This window comes from Carcharhinus amblyrhynchos, chromosome 26, assembly GCF_965287045.1.
Source record: "Carcharhinus amblyrhynchos chromosome 26, sCarAmb.v2.hapA, whole genome shotgun sequence".
NCBI classification, from domain to species: domain Eukaryota; kingdom Metazoa; phylum Chordata; class Chondrichthyes; order Carcharhiniformes; family Carcharhinidae; genus Carcharhinus; species Carcharhinus amblyrhynchos.
In genome coordinates this window covers 13,924,388-13,941,273 of record NC_137349.1, presented here as the reverse complement: position 1 = coordinate 13,941,273, position 16,886 = coordinate 13,924,388, and the positions used below count along the sequence as shown (strand labels likewise).

At 48.1% G+C, this 16,886-nt stretch overlaps 1 protein-coding gene across 1 annotated transcript; it reads left to right on the top strand.

Moving 5' to 3' along the window:
- The first annotated feature begins 4,386 nt into the window (after window positions 1–4,386).
- On the top strand, window positions 4,387–5,459 carry LOC145358570 (transcription factor JunD-like). Its single transcript, XM_080212731.1, has one exon. It carries the CDS (start codon window positions 4,475–4,477, stop codon window positions 5,357–5,359), a length of 885 nt encoding a protein of 294 aa, XP_080068857.1. The 5' UTR covers window positions 4,387–4,474; the 3' UTR covers window positions 5,360–5,459.
- Window positions 5,460–16,886: the final 11,427 nt, after the last annotated feature.

The following is a 16,886-nucleotide window of genomic DNA, read 5'->3' as shown; positions in this document are numbered from 1 at the left end:
GGAATTTGGGTTTTGATTTGAGTATTGTTGGAATTCTCACTGAATCATTCCGAGGCCGTGGCTCCAGTCTCTGGCACGGATCTCTCTCTCCTCCATCCATAAATAACACTGACGTGATTAGTGATGTGATTCCTCCATCTCTCTTTAAGGAGGTTCTGCGACCTATTAAAGGTGCTGAATATACTGACTAGTGGGAGCAGACACTAGGCTAGCAAACAGCTAAGGCAGTGTTTGTCTTGACTCAATGTTCCACCGTGTTGGAGGGAGGGGGCAGTTAGTGGGAGGTGAGTTAGAGATTGAATAACTCGGAGGAACTGAGAATGCTGACTCCTCAGAGAGAGAGTTACTAAGTGAAAGTTTTTTAAGTTTGTTAGTGAAATGAGATTCTGTACTTTCTATAATCCCGAGTCCTGCTCTCACCCACAAGGAGAAATGTTCTGTCCACATCTAACCTGTCAAAATCTTTCACAAACTTTTAAAGACACCAATCAGGTCACAACTCTTTTCTACTTATTCAATCTTATCCCAATAGGTCTAACCTCACACTTTGATGTAAATCTTTTCGCGCTTTTTCCCATGTCTCAGTGCTGGATTTAGGTGTAAACTAAACAAGCTACAGCTTAGGGCCTCACAATCCTCAGGGGCCTCACAAAATTTCGGAAGGTTTTCAGATTTTGCAAACGATTTCATTATTACTTATATTAACAAAAGTGATCCTGATTACTTATTTTGTCAGCATTTTGTATATATATTAATGTATCTTAAAATTATTTTAGAAAGGACATTGTTTCCAGGGTGCGTGCAAAATGCCTGAAGAAAAGAAACTCCAAGCTTCCAAGAAGGGCGCCAAAAAAGCCCAGAAGAAGCCGGTAACGGAAAGCGGCAAGAAGAAGAGACGGTTCAGGAAGGAGAGTTACAGCATCTGCATCTACAAAGTGACAAAGGCTGTTCATCAACGACATCTTCAAGCGCATTGCCGGCAAAGCTTCCCGTCTGGCCCATTACAACAAGATGTGGAGATGCCGGCGTTGGACTGGGGTAAACACAGTAAGAAGTCTGACAACACTCGGTTTAAGTCCAACCAATTTACTTGGTAGTAAAGTCACAAGCTTTCGGAGTTTGCCCCTTCGTCAGGTGAATGGAAAGTTCTGGCCTCAGACAAAGCATATAACAGCACACACAGTTTACAGATTACTGCTCTGTCTGAGGCCAGAACTCCCCATTCACCTGAAGAAGGGGCAAACCCCGAAAGCTTGTGAGTTTACTATCAAATAAACTGGTTGGACTTAAAACCTGGTGTTGTCAGACTTCTTGCTGCCATTACAACAAGTGCAGCACCATCAGCTCCCAGGAGATCCAGACCGCCATGCGCCTGCTGCTGCCTGGGGAACCGGCCAAGTACCCCGTGTCGGAGGGGACAAAGGCGATGACTAAATACACCAGCTCCAAGTGAAAATGTACAATGCACTATAAAAAAATTACTATATTATAATCTACGAGAGAGAACAAGCCAGCCAAATTATAAATATGTAATCAGTAAATGCATTCATTTGAAAATAATTTGTATTTTTCACTTTAAATACCTCGCTATTAAACAATTAAAAGGCATAATTATGTTTTCAATTTTTTTATAGCGATCCAACTTCCTGTTTTGGTATGCACCTTTGTGAGACCTTTTGGTGTAACTTTTTAACAAGGGGCCTCCAAGTTTTATCTCGCTTAGGGCCTGACCAAGTCTAAATCCGGCACTGCTCAATATCCATCTTGTCTGATTGCTGCTTGTGGGATCTTACTGTCCATTTCCTTCAGTGACTGCCCATGAAAAGTGGCAAGCATTTTCCAGCCTTTAGTGTTGAAGGGAGGTCCTTGGCCCAGACTTGCTTCAGTTTGGGATCTGTCAGTCCATATACCACCGTCCTTGGATCTGGTTCCACTCAATCTATCCACAGACCATTCACTGCCTCAGCTCAGAGCTCCTGGGCTCAAACCTCAACTCCCTAGAGTTGGAAGCAGCTCACTCTCCTCACCCCCTCACTATCACCTCTAAAGTCCCTCAGACTTCCATCCGTTTGTTCCATTTCCTCATCTCAATGCTGTCTCAGAGTTTCCTGCCACTCAACCCTCTGCACTGACCCCAGAACCATCTCCCTGAGACCGGACACTGGATTCCCTGAAACCTCCTTCACAACTCCACCCCCCCACCCTCACTCTCACCCCCACCCCCACTCTCACCCCTACTCTCACCCTCACCCCCACTCTCATCCACATTCACATCTTCACCCCTCACCCCTGTCCACACCCCCACCCTCAGCCACATTCAGGGGAAGGAGGAGGAAGTAACTCTACTCAGCTGTTTCTAAACAGTTTATCAGTGTGGCTCAGAGGGATTGCCTGGTGAGTATGAGGGTGGCACGAAGGGAGCTCTCTGGCCTTGTAACAAAGGCCCCCTCCCAATCCAATCAGCTACTGAAGATCGATGAACAGACAGCTGTGTATTTCCAGCTGTTCTTATTTGTCACCTCTCTGGTTGTGAAGGAAATGAAGCCATGACAACACTCACTTACGGGGTGATCAAGTGTCATCAACTCAGGCTGAGTGTCAAGTCCTTGTGGTTTGGAGACCATATCCTGTGTCACCACACAATAAACACAGCCTGTTCAACATAAATCTCTGTCATAAACTTTGACTCCCTCAAATGTTTTTAGCAGAGTGGAAAAGTGTTTATGTTCGATATTTACTTTTAAATGAGTCAGAAAATTAGGAGTTTAATCTGCACATCATTGATGGAGCAGATCTGACACTCCTGTGCAGTGCATTGCCTGCCCAGTGAGCTGACATATCAGGGAGATGTTTGCCAGTTTAGATGAACGTTAAAAATCACAGGGTCCCTGCTTAAGTGACAGTCAGGGGAGTTCTGTCATATCCCCTCAGCCAACACTCACCCCTTGTTAACATTATCATTTATCTGGTAATTTATTACCCTTGTTATGTCTGGGATCTTACTGTGCACTAAGCATCTGCTGCATTGGTCTTTCAAAAGTAATTTGTTGTCTGTAAGGAGTGTTGGGAAGTCCTGAGGATGTGTAAAAGGTGATCAAAATGCATGTTTCTTGTAAAGTACACATCTGAGTATAATTGATTTGATTTATTATTGTCACATGTATTGGGTGGGATACAGTGAAAAGTATTGTTTCTTGCACAGTCTATAAACAAAACATGTCATTCATAGAGTAAATAGGGGAGAAGGAAAGGGTGCAGAATGTAGTGTTACAGTCAAAGCCAGGATGTAGAGAAAGATCAACTCAATAAAAGGTTCATTCATCTGACGATGAATTATTTTTCCTCAATTGGTGATGCACTATCCTGGTCACTGAAGCTGGAGTTCTTGGCCTCGGAGAAGAGGTTGGGAGGAGATTTGAGCGTGTTATTCAAAATCATGAGAGATCTGGCCAGTTCATAGGGAGAAAATGTCATTGGCTGAAGGGCTGAGGAGCACTGATATTAAGCTGATTGGCTAAATAACCAAAGGCAAAAATACCTTTTTTGGCAGCCAGTGGTTAGGATCTGGAACGTGCTGCCTGAGAGAGGCAGATTTAACCAGAGCTTTCAAATAGGAATAGAACAGGCTACAGGCCAAGCACTGGAAAATGGAATGAGAATATAGGTGCTGGACGACTAGTGCAGATAGAATGGGCTGAAAGCCCTCTTTGTAAACCCCTATCAATGGCTAAATCACTGCTACGATGTGGAGATGCCAACATTGGACTGGGGTAAACACAGTTAAGAAGTCTCAACACCAGATTAAAGTCCAACAGGTCTACCTGGTAGCTAACACCACTAGCTTTTGGAGCGCTGCTCCTATCATCAGGTAAGTCACTCACCTGACGAAGGAGCAGTGCTCCAAAAGCTAGTGACGTTTGCTACCAAATAAACCTGTTGGATTTATTGTGAGGCTTCTTACTGTAAATCACTACCCAGAGAGAAAACCAGCACAGACTGAATGGACTCTCGGATATGCATTCAGCATATACACTCTCCAGATGAGGAACTCGAACCCGGCTCTCCTAGGTCAGGGGCAGAGACACTAACGCCATACCACCTATTCAGGGGCAATCTACCTCGGCGGCTCCTCCTTAAATCCTCAGCTCACGTGCTTCGGATCGCTCCGCCCCGAAACTATTACGTCACCCCACAATGCATCGCGCTATTGCCGTACACAATCCGTCTCCGTGACAACGGATGGCCAATCGGAGAGCTGCATGCAAAACAGACGGTGTGGAAGACGTCACCGGCAGCCAATGGGGGAGCTCCGTGGTGACATCATGGGCCTAGCGCACGCGTGGCCGAGGGTATATAAAGGGGCGACTGGGCGGCGATCTGCAGAGAGCGCGACAGTAGCCGCCGGAGGCTGAGAAGCTGACGCTGGAGCAAAGGCCACGACCAGTCCGGGGCTCCATGTGAGCTCCGGCCCGGGATGGAAACGCCTTTCTACCATGACGACAGCCTGAGTTCGGCCCGCAGCATGAAGAAGACCCTGAGCCTGCCCGTGTCCGGCAGTGGCCTCAAGTCCCAGCGGGAGGCCGAGGCGGCGCTCAACTCCCCGGACCTTAGCTTCCTCAAGCTGGCTTCGCCCGACCTGGAGCGCCTCATCATCCAGTCGAGCGGCCTGGTGACCACCAGCCCCGGCCCGGCGCCCAGCCTCTACTCGCGGCCCGTGACGGACGAGCAGAACTCGTTCGCGGAGGGATTTGTCAAAGCGCTGGAGGATCTCCACAAACAGAACCAGCTGAGCGGCCCGAGCCCGAGCGGGGGCCCGGGGCCAGCTCCAGGCCCAGGCCCCGCTGCCAGCCCCGGGCCCGCCGCCCTGCACCACTCCGAGCCGCCCATCTACACCAACCTCAGCACCTACAGCGGCCCGGGGGCCGAGGCGCCGGGGCCCGGGCCTCCGCTCAGCTACAGCCCCGAGGCCGGGCCGGCCTCCTACCCGCCGCTCGGGCAGCCGCTCTGCCCCCAGGCCCGGCTCCAGGCCCCCAAGGACGAGCCGCAGACCGTGCCCGACGTGTCGGGCCTGGGGGACAGCCCGCCGCTCTCCCCTATCGATATGGACACTCAGGAGCGGATCAAGGCCGAGAGGAAACGGCTCCGGAACCGCATCGCCGCCTCCAAGTGCCGCAAGCGGAAGCTGGAGCGCATCTCCCGGCTGGAGGACAAGGTCAAGACCCTCAAGTGTCAGAACTCGGAGCTGGCGTCCACTGCCAGCCTGCTGAGGGAGCAGGTCGCCCAGCTCAAGCAGAAGGTGCTGAGCCATGTCAACAGTGGCTGTCAACTGCTACTCTCCCCCCAGGTACAGGCCTATTAGACTCTGCTACATGGGCCCCAGTGCAGCACTGCACCACCCCCCCCCCCCAATCACCCCTGGGGCCCCAGTGCAGCACTGCACCCCCCCCCCCAGTCACCCCTGGGGCCCCAGTGCAGCACTGCACCCCCCCCCCAATCACCCCTGGGGCCCCAGTGCAGCACTGCACCCCCCCCCCCCAATCACCCCTGGGGCCCCAGTGCAGCACTGCACCACCCCCCCCCCAATCACCCCTGGGGCCCCAGTGCAGCACTGCACCACCCCCCCCCCCAATCACCCCTGGGGCCCCAGTGCAGCACTGCACCACCCCCCCAATCACCCCTGGGGCCCCAGTGCAGCACTGCACCCCCTCCCCCCCCAATCACCCCTGGGGCCCCAGTGCAGCACTGCACCCCCTCCCCCCCCAATCACCCCTGGGGCCCCAGTGCAGCACTGCACCCCCTCCCCCCCCAATCACCCCTGGGGCCCCAGTGCAGCACTGCACCACCCCCCCCAATCACCCCTGGGGCCCCAGTGCAGCACTGCACCACCCCCCCCAATCACCCCTGGGGCCCCAGTGCAGCACTGCACCACCCCCCCCAATCACCCCTGGGGCCCCAGTGCAGCACTGCACCACCCCCCCCAATCACCCCTGGGGCCCCAGTGCAGCACTGCACCACCCCCCCCAATCACCCCTGGGGCCCCAGTGCAGCACTGCACCACCCCCCCAATCACCCCTGGGGCCCCAGTGCAGCACTGCACCACCCCCCCCAATCACCCCTGGGGCCCCAGTGCAGCACTGCACCACCCCCCCCAATCACCCCTGGGGCCCCAGTGCAGCACTGCACCACCCCCCCCAATCACCCCTGGGGCCCCAGTGCAGCACTGCACCACCCCCCCCCCCCAAATCACCCCTGGGGCCCCAGTGCAGCACCGAATCACCCCTGGGGCCCCATCCCCTGGTGTGCCACTGCAGCTCATCAGCACCACCCCATTCCATGGAGCTCCAGTGCACCATATCACCTTCCCCCAATCTCCTGGAACTCGGGTGCAGCAATTCACCAACCCTTGGGCTCTGGTGGACATCACTCTCACCCCAATCTCCCTGGGGCTCTAATGCCCCACATCACCTTTCCCCAAATCTCCCTGATGCAAGCACATCACCCCACCCCCACCCTTCTTGGGACTCCAGTACAGGACGTCACCCCTTTTGGGACATTACTCGATGGATGTTCGTGGACCTTTGTCTCTGATCACCTCTCAGTCAGTGAGATTGCTCACAAACTTTGCTTGCTCCCTGAGGGGCCCAGGGAAGCTTGGATATGACTACTTTTTTTGACAGTAATTTGACTGCTTTCAATTGACCAAAAACCAAATGGCTGCCAGTGTTGGGCGAACATTTGCTGCATGTTTGAGTCTTTGTCGACGTACGATAGGTGTTCCTGCTGTTTGTGGAAAAGCTGCATGGACTGGGACGTGGCCTTAAACCATCTACAAACTCCAAACAGTCGACTGCTCATTTTGTGCAGTGTTTGTGTTTCAATTCTGGTGCAAACTTTTTAAAAACTGTAAATAAGTGTCAATCTGTTACAACAATAGTGTTGGAATGTGTTTTTACTATTTGAAAGAAGCTCTATTTATATACAGTAATGGGAACATTGTGACTGGACTCTGGTTGCTATACATTCCAATATGTATTGCCACAATGTGAGATTTGAATAAAAGTATTTTATGTCTAATACAATTTATTTTGCATTTGTTATTGGTGAGGCCAACAGCTTCAATTGAGGTTTGGTGGGAGCAGAGGCTGGGTCACAGCTGTGCTTTGGTATACCCTGGTAGGGGATTGCTGATAGTGGCTGTCCATGTGGAACGGCCTGTATATTTTGTGTATATTTGCTATGATCATTTGATGAAACATAACACTGCACAAATATCTGCACATGCTGTCTAAGAATTTTACCAGAATACTGTAGTTACTGTACAGAATGACAAAGGAGCTCATTCCCTTCAATGTTGCTGTGTCAGTATGTTATATCCTCTTACCCCCCAGAATGTTGTGGGTTTGAATCCAGATTAGTGAAGCAGTGCAATATTGGGCAGGTCATCTGCCTGTGGGCTTTGAAAGAGCAGAGATAGCATTAACTATTGGAGGCACTAGGGAGTATTGATTATTGAGGGGCATTCTTTTCTGGGGGCAAAGAACAGTACAACAAGTCTGTGCTGATAATAACTCTAATATTTTCTTGCCTCTGGTCCATATCCCTCTATTCCCTGCCTTTTCATTATCTACCCAGATGGCTCTTGATTGTTATAGAATCTGGTTCCACCATCTCCTCTGGCAGCACATTCCAGGCATTCACCCCCCTCTGAAAAACTTGCCCCTTACATCTCTTAAATTTCCCCCCTCACTCAACCTACACTGAGTAATTGACCATTTGACCCTGGGAAAAAGACTGACTATCCATTCTATCCAAGCCTGTCATAATCTTGTAAACATCTAACAACGCCCCCACCCTCCGACACGCCAATGAAAACAATCCAAGTTTGTTCAACCTTTCTTCGTAGTCTTTATCCTCCAAACCAGGTAACATCCTGGTAAATTTCTTCTGCAATACGTCAACATCCTTCTGGTGTTGTGACCAGAATTGTACACAATACCCCAAATGCAGTCTAACCAAAGTCTTATACAGCTGCAAGATGATTTTCCAATTCCTATACTCAATGCCCTGACTAATGAGGGCAGCATGCCATATGCCTTATTGACCATCTTGTCTACCTGTGGGTAGATCTGCATACCTAGATTCCTCTATGCTAATATTTAAAGGGCTCTACCATTTACTGTATACTTCTGCAGTAGACCTTCCAAATTACATCACCTCACATTTGTCTGGGCTAAATTCCATCTGCCACCTTTTGGTCCAGGTCTCCAGCTGATGTATGTCCTGCTGTATCCTCTAACAATCCTCCTCACTATCTGCTATTCCTCCAATTTTTGTATCATTGGCAAATACATACACATACATATATATATTACAAGCAGAGGCCCAGCATTGATCCTTCTGGAACGTGCTTGTCATAAACCTCCAATCAGAAAAGTACCCTTCCACTGCTACTCTCTGCTTTCTGTGCTCAAGCCAGTTTTGTATCCATCTTACCAGCTCACCTTGGATCCCAAATGACTTCACCTTCTGTATCAGCTTGCCATAAGGAACCTTATCAAAGATTTTACTAAAGTCCATGTAGATAATATCCACTGCCCTGTTTTTTTTTGTATAACCTCCCCTTCACAAAACCACGCTGCCTTTCACTAATAAGCCAATTCTTTTCCAGATGTGAGTATATCCTGTCCCTAAGAATTTTCTCCAATAATTTCCCTACCGTTGATGTAAGGCTCACAGGCCTGTAATTTCCTGGATTGTCTCTTCTGCCCTTCTTAAACAGAAACAATGTTAGCTATTCTCTAATCCTCTGGTACCTCGCCCATAGCTAAAGAGGTTACAAAGATTTTGGCCAAGGCTTCAGCAATTTCTTCCCTCCCTTCTCTCTTGGTATTCTGGGATAGACTCTATCTGGTCCTGGGGACTTGTCCACCTTAATGTTTTTCAAAACCTCCAATACTTTTTTTTATCTCAACGTTGTCCTACAATGTCAACATCCTTTCTACAGTCACCATCCACCACATCCTTCTCCTTTGAATATTGATGCAAAGTACTCATTAAGGATCTCACCCATCTCATCTGGCTCCACACACAAATTCCCTCCACTACCCTTGAGTGGACCTACCCTTTCCTCAGCTACCCTCTTCATCCTCATATACACATAAAAAGCCTTGGGATTCTTTACCCTGCCTGCCAAGGACATTTCATGGCCCCCTTTTAGCCTTCCCAAGTTGCTATTTAAGCTTGATTTCTGGGGGCACGGAGGGAGTGTTGATTACTGGGAGTGGAACAGAGGGAATGCTCATCACTGGGGATATTGAGGGAGTGTTGATTATCACAGGCCCTGAGGGCGGTCTGTGAAACATTACACTGAGGCCCAGGTGAATGTAAAAGGTTAATATTTATCTTGTGATACCACATCAGTAAAACAGGCCGGTTCACTCATCACATTGGCTGTGACACTTTGGAAGGTTAAGGGAAATCTTTGAGGAGGTATGCATTATCATTGTTATTTAAATGGCCATTGATGAAGGGGCACTGTTCCAAAAGCTTGTGGCTTCTGCTAACAAATAAACCTGATGGACTTTAACCTGGTGTTGTGAGATCTCTTATTGTACAGGGGAGATCCCAGAGGATTGGAGAATAGACAATGTTGTTCCTTTATTTAAGAAAGGTGGCAAGAATAATCCAGGTAATTCCAGGCCGATGAGCCTTACATTAGTGGTAGGGAAATTATTGGAGAGGATTCTTCAAGACAGGATTTATCCCCAGTTGGAAATAAGTGGACGTATTAGTGAGAGGCAACATGGTTATGAAGAGGAGGTCATCTCTCACAAACTTGATTGAGTTTTTCAAGGAAGTGACAAAGACGATTGACGAGGATAGGGCAGTGGATGTTGTCTACATGGACTTCAGTAAGGCCTTTGACAAGGTTCCTCATGACAGACTGGTACAGAAGGTGAAGTGGCAAGGTGGATACAAAACTGGCTCAATCAAAGCAGGCAGAGGTTAGCAGAGGAAGGGTGCATTACTGAACGGAGGGTTGTGACAAGTGGTGTTCCTCAGAGATCAGTGCTGGGACCTTTGCTGTTTGTAATATATATAAATGATTTGGAGGAAAATGTAACTGGATTGACTACTAAGTTTGTGGACAACACAAAGATTGGTGGATTTGTGGATAGCGATAGGGACCATCAGAGGATCACAATATAGATCAGTTGGAAACGTGGGTGGAGAGATGGCAGATGGAGTTTAATCTGGACAAATGTCAGGTAATGCATTTTGGAAGGTCTAATACAGATAGGAAATATACAATAAATGGCAGAACTCTTAAGAGTATTGATAGGCAAAGGGATCTGGGTTTACAGATACACAGGTCACTGAAAGTGGCAATGCAGGTGGAGAAGTAGTCAAGAAGACATACGACATGCTTGCCTTCATCAGCTGGGGTATTGAGTGTAAAAATTGTCATCGTGTTGCAGTTTTATAGAACGTTAGTAAGGCCGTACTTGGAATATAGTGTTCAATACTGGTCGCCACACTACGAGAAAGATGTGGAAATTTTGGAGAGAGTACAGGAAAGATTTACCAGGATGTTGCCCAGTAAGGAAGGCATTAGCTATGAGGAGAGGTTGGAGAAACTTGGTTTGTTCTGATTGGAGTGACAGAAGTTGAGAGAAGACCTGATAGAAGTCTACATGATAATGAGAGGTATGGATAGAGTGGATAGTCAGAAGCTTTTTCTCAGGGTGGAAGAGTCAATTACTAGGGGGCATAGGTTTAAGGTGCGAGAGGCAAGGTTTAAAGGCGGATTTTTTACACAGAGAGTAGTGCCTGGAACTCATTGCCGGACGAGGTAGTGGAAGCGGATATGGTAGTGACTTTTAAGGGGCATCTTGACAAGTACATGAATAGGATGGGAATAGGGGGATATGGTCCCCAGAAGGATAGGACATTTTAGTTCAGTCAGGCAGCATGGTTGATGCAGGCTTGGAGGGCAGAAGGGCCCGTTCCTGTGCTGTAATTTTCTTTGCTCTTTGAATCGCTGTTAAATCTTTAAGGGAATCAGGATGGGGTGAAGAGATACAAATGGTGAAGATGGTTAGTGACAATGAGTCATTTTGTGTCGATGGTAACCAGTCATTGTGAGCCTCTGTCCTTGATTCTGATGCATCAGTCATTCCTGATTCCACCCCTGCCTCTCCTATCATTGAGGGGCAATGACTGACAGGAAGAATTGACTAGTAACAGAATCATCCCAATGTCTCCTGCAGTTCACTATTGTTTCCCTCTGATTCCCCTCCAATTCAAGGGGAATTCGATTTTCAAGTTTGCTGACGACACCAGCATAGTGGGTTGGATCCCAAACAATGACAAGACAGAGTACAGGAATGAGATACAGAATCTGGGGAATTGGTGCAGCAACAATAATCTCTCCCTCAATGTCATCAAAATGAAGGAGATTGTCATCGACTTCAGGAAGCGTAAAGGAGAACATGCCCCTGTCTACTTCAATGGGGATGAAGTAGAAATGGTCAAGAGCTTCAAGTTTTTAGGTGTCCAGATCACCAACAACCTGCCCTGGTCCCTCCACACCAACACTATAGTTAAGAAAGCCCACCAATGCCTCTACTTTCTCAGGAGGCTAAGGAAATTTGGCATGTCTGCTAAGATTCTCACCAACTTTTGCAGATGCATCATAGAAAGCATTCTTTCTGGCTGTATCACAGCTTGGTATGGCTCCATGACTGTCCATGACTGCAAGGAGCCACAAAGGGTCATGAATGAAGTCCAGTCCATCACACAAACCAGCCTCCTATCCATTGACTCTGTCTACACTTCCCGCTGCCTTGGAAAAGCAGCCAGCATAAATCAAGGATCCCAAGCACCCCAGACATTCTCTCTTCCACCTTCCTCCATTGGGATAAAAGATACAAGTGTCTAAGGACACGTGCTAACTGACTCAAGGAGTTTCTTCCCTGCTGCTATCGGAACTTTTGAATGGACTTACCTTGCATTAAGTTGATCTTTCTCTGCACCCTACCTGTGACTATAACACTACATTCTGCACGCTTTCATTTCCTTCTTTATGAACATTATATTTTGTATGTATAGCATGCAAAAAAACAATACATTTCACTGTGTACTGATACATGTGGCCATAATAAATAACTCAAATTAAAATATTGCTGAGTCCAGTTAGATAGTGAGGATCTGTGAGTAGGTTCTGGGAGTGACAGACTGTGCAAGGAGGGCTGGAATCTTTTGGATGGACTGTCCCTGAAAATTGAGTTGCAGAATGTCCCAAATCTGAATTCTATTGCTGAGCTTGTCTGTAAAATTGCTGAGTTGTGTTTGACTGTATGTGGGTTCCTGCTTTAGATGTCAGATTTCATGCAGTGTTTGTTGAGATTTGCAGCCTGGTTAACAGACTGACAGGCCATTAACCGAACATTGCTTCCTCAGACAAGATCAACCCCCTCCCAGCCAATGGGGATTAGTGTCCAATGGGGCTTAGGTTACCACAACACATGGTAGCACCCACTCCCACTCGGGTCACTCACCCACTGGGTGTCAGCTCTAGTCGCCACTCACTGGGAATGTCCGGAGCTGGGGTCAACCCTGAAGCTTCTTAGAGGCAGAAGTACAATCACAAGGTCACAGCTTGGCCGCAGTGCCTGAGTGAAGCTGTTTTTATGCCAGTGTTTGGCAATTTGTGGAGCTGAATGTGTGGATGACACTGGTTCACATTCTTTTTCTGGAATCTCACCTTTCTGATAGTTTCCAAAAATCCTTTCAATCACCTGCGTGATAAATGCAATAACTAACTGAGTGAAAACAACCAGAATCATAACTTGCATTTATATAGCTGCCTTAACATCAAAAACATCCCAAGGTCCTTTACAGGAATGTGAGCAAATGGAATTTGACCACTAGATTGCTATATTATACACAAATGGCTATGAACTGATTTTTATCTGAATATCTATCTGGGGGGTGGGCAAAATCACTGTCACATTGCAGTCACACACTAAGTAACAACATGTCAGGTGTAACAACCTGAACAGCAGGTGGGCTTATCCACAGGAGAGACAGAGGAATTAGGGCTACCCTGCTTGCTAAGAAATGCAGCCAAGAGATGTTTTGTTATGGGAATAGAGCTAAAGGGATTGAAAAGCTAGTGAAAGACTAGTTGTCATGGAGACGGGAACGGGGTGGGGGGGGTTTAAGAAGGTTCTCTGAGTGTTTTATAATAGGAGAAGAGGCTCCAAACGAGGCAGTTCCGGGCTCTGAGAAGCCCTCTGAGCTATTTATTGTGATTGGGGCCCAGGAGACATTGTGGGGTGCTGAGAGGGCAGCAGAAAGTGGCTGGTTCCATCCTGGGGAGGGTTAGGGCTCAGAAGAAGACCTGGGAACAATTGGTGCAGCTGGTAGACTAGAATTCAAAGAAACCCAGGGCAGTGCCAGCTCAGTTAAGCCAGTAACCTGCAAAAGAATTGGAACTGAGCTGGTAATTGGATGATGTGGATATGCCAGCGTTGGACTGGGGTAAACACAGTAAAAAGTCTGACAACACTAGGTTTTAGTCCAACCGATTTATTTGATAGTAAACTCACAAGCTTTTGGATTAGCCCCTTCGTCAGGTGAATGGAGAGTTCTGGCCTCAGACAGAGCGTATAAAGCACAGACAGTTTAGAGATTCAGTAGTCCGAAAGCTAGTGAGTTTACTATCAAATAAATCGGTTGGACTAAAACCTGGTGTTGTCAGACTTTTTACTGGTAATTGGAAGCAGGGGAGCAGCTTCTGAATGCCATTCAGCACAGCCTCGAGACGTTTGAACCATGGGAGGGTGAGCAGGACTTGAGGCAGTCCGATTGCAGATACTTCTGAGAGAAATCAGAGGCTAGAGCTTTGAAAGTGAAGAATTGAAAAGAGTGATAAGGGGACATTCTAACGAGAAATAGTGACTAACACTGGTCACTGACACCTGGGTCAGATTCAGAGAAATCCATGGCTTCTGCCTTGGTCACAGTTGCAGTGTGGTGTGTTGGGCCATAACCTGCCAATTAATTCAAATATACTTCATATTAAGAAGAGAGAGATCTCGGGGTACAGGTTCATAGCTCCTTGAAATTAGAGTCACAGATGGACAGAGTGGCGAAGAAGGCAATCCGCATGCTTGGTTTCATTGGTCAGAACATTGAATACAGGAGTTGGGACGTCTTGTTGAAGTTGTACAAGACGTTGGTAAGGCCACACTTGGAATACTGTGTGCAATTCTGGTCACCCTATTATAGAAAGGGTATTATTAAATTAGAAAGAGTGCAGAAAAGATTTACTAGGGTGCCACCAGGACTTGATGGATTGAGTTATAAGGAGAGGCTGGATAGACTGGGACTTCTTCTCTGGAGCGTAGGAGGCTGAGGGGTGACCTTATGGAGGTCTATAAAATAATGAGGGGCATAGACAAGGTAGTTAGTCAATATCTTTTCCCAAAGAAAGAGGAGTCTAAAGCAGGGCATAGGTTTACGGTGAGAGGGGAGAGATATAAAAGTGCCTAGAGGGGCAATTTTTTCACACAGAGGATGGTGAGTGTCTGGAACAAGCTGCCGCAGATAGTAGTAGAGGCGGGTAAAATTTTGTCTTTTAAAAAACATTTAAATAGTTACATGGGTACAATGAGTATAGAGTGAAATGGGCCAAATGCAGGCAATTGGGACTGGCTTAGGGGTTTTTTAAAAAAAGGGTGGCATGGACAAGTTGGGCCGAAGGGCCTGTTTCCACGTTGTAAACCTCTATGTCTCTATAATTCTGAATGTTAGACTTTAAGATAAATGTTGTAAATTGTTTACTTTGCTGATGTACTTCAAATACTTGTTTTGTTCCATCAAAACTGGAATCTTGTGGTTTTATTGTTCTGGTAAACATTCAGAATTTCAACCATCGTCAACAAAAGCTTGTCTACGGTCCCACACACACTGACTCTCACTGGGGTACGGGTTCCACACACACTGACTCTCACTGGGGTACGGGTTCCACACACACTGACTCTCACTGGGGTACGGGTCCCACACACAATGACTCTCACTGGGGTACGGGTCCCACACACAATGACTCTCACTGGGGTACGGGTCCCACACACAATGACTCTCACTGGGGTACGGGTCCCACACACAATGACTCTCACTGGGGTACGGGTCCCACACACAATGACTCTCACTGGGGTATGGGTCCCACACACACTGACTCTCACTGGGGTACGGGTTCCACACACACTGACTCTCACTGGGGTACGGGTTCCACACACACTGACTCTCACTGGGGTACGGGTTCCACACACACTGACTCTCACTGGGGTACGGGTCCCACACACAATGACTCTCACTGGGGTATGGGTCCCACACACAATGACTCTCACTGGGGTACGGGTCCCACACACACTAACTCTCACTGGGGTACGGGTTCCACACACACTGACTCTCACTGGGGTACGGGTCCCACACACAATGACTCTCACTGGGGTACGGGTCCCACACACACTAACTCTCACTGGGGTACGGGTTCCACACACACTGACTCTCACTGGGGTACGGGTCCCACACACACTAACTCTCACTGGGGTACGGGTTCCACACACACTGACTCTCACTGGGGTACGGGTTCCACACACACTGACTCTTACTGGGGTATGAGTTCCACACACACTGACTCTCACTGGGGTACGGGTCCCACACACACACTGACTCTCACTGGGGTACGGGTTCCACACACACTGACTCTCGCTGGGGTACGGGTCCCACACACACTGACTCCTACTGGGGTACGGGTCCCACACACACTGACTCTCACTGGGGTACTGTGAGAAACGGTCAGATACTCACTTTATGATTCCCCCCCTTGAATCAAATACACGGATGAGTTCAGCTAACTGTCGGTTTATTCGATCTTGCAAGAAAGGGTGCCGTCCCGTGGGTACACACACCTTGCCTGGAAATCACATGGATGACTTCTATACACTAGGACTGCTAGGACTGTGACTGAAATCTGTGAGGGGGTATACACATCATTGGAAGAAGTCGGACAACTCCGTGCACGGATCAAGGTAAGAAATTTCTCTCCCGGGAATTCGGCTGATTAAGGGTGAGAGTCATTTTCTTCCTTGACGACTTTATGGTTATGACAGTTTGATCTGAGGGCACAAATAAATTAACTTGTGTCCAAGACGACAACTGAAGACTAACCATGGGAGGTAAACCGTCCAAGAGTAAGGATGGGAAACCGGGAAATAATAATGATGAAAAGGGAATACCCCCCGACAGTCCTCTGGGGATACAGTTAGAAAATTGGGATGGGGACCGAAAGACTAAGGACTTAAAAAAGAAGGTTATGATAAAATATTGTTGTTTTGTGTGGACGAAGGAACCAATCCGGAAACCATCTGTATTGTGGCCAAAATATGGATCGGATGAGGATTGGGTCTGTCAGATATTAAATTTATATGTTAATAGTAAACAACCCTTTAACCCCGAGGAAAGTAAGTACGCTGCCTGTTGGGTGGGCGCGATGAGTAGATCGCCACAGCCAGTCTCCCTGTATCCAATGATCCCACAGAGCAGACCGGGGCAATGGGACCCTCTTGACAACCTCCCGCCGCCACCCCCTCCTGTACCAAATGTACCCCCTGCATATCAACCAAATAATAATGGGGCCCAAGGGCCCCGAGGGGATGATCTCATAAATCTTGAGAACGGCACAGGAGGCGGACCCCCAGTTGAGGGTCTGCGGAGGTCCGAGAGGTTGGTAATAAAACAGTCCCTGGAACAACAGCAGAATAATGGGGCTTCAGCGCCCGAGGTGGAAATGCACCCTCTCAGGGAGGTTCCCTTCG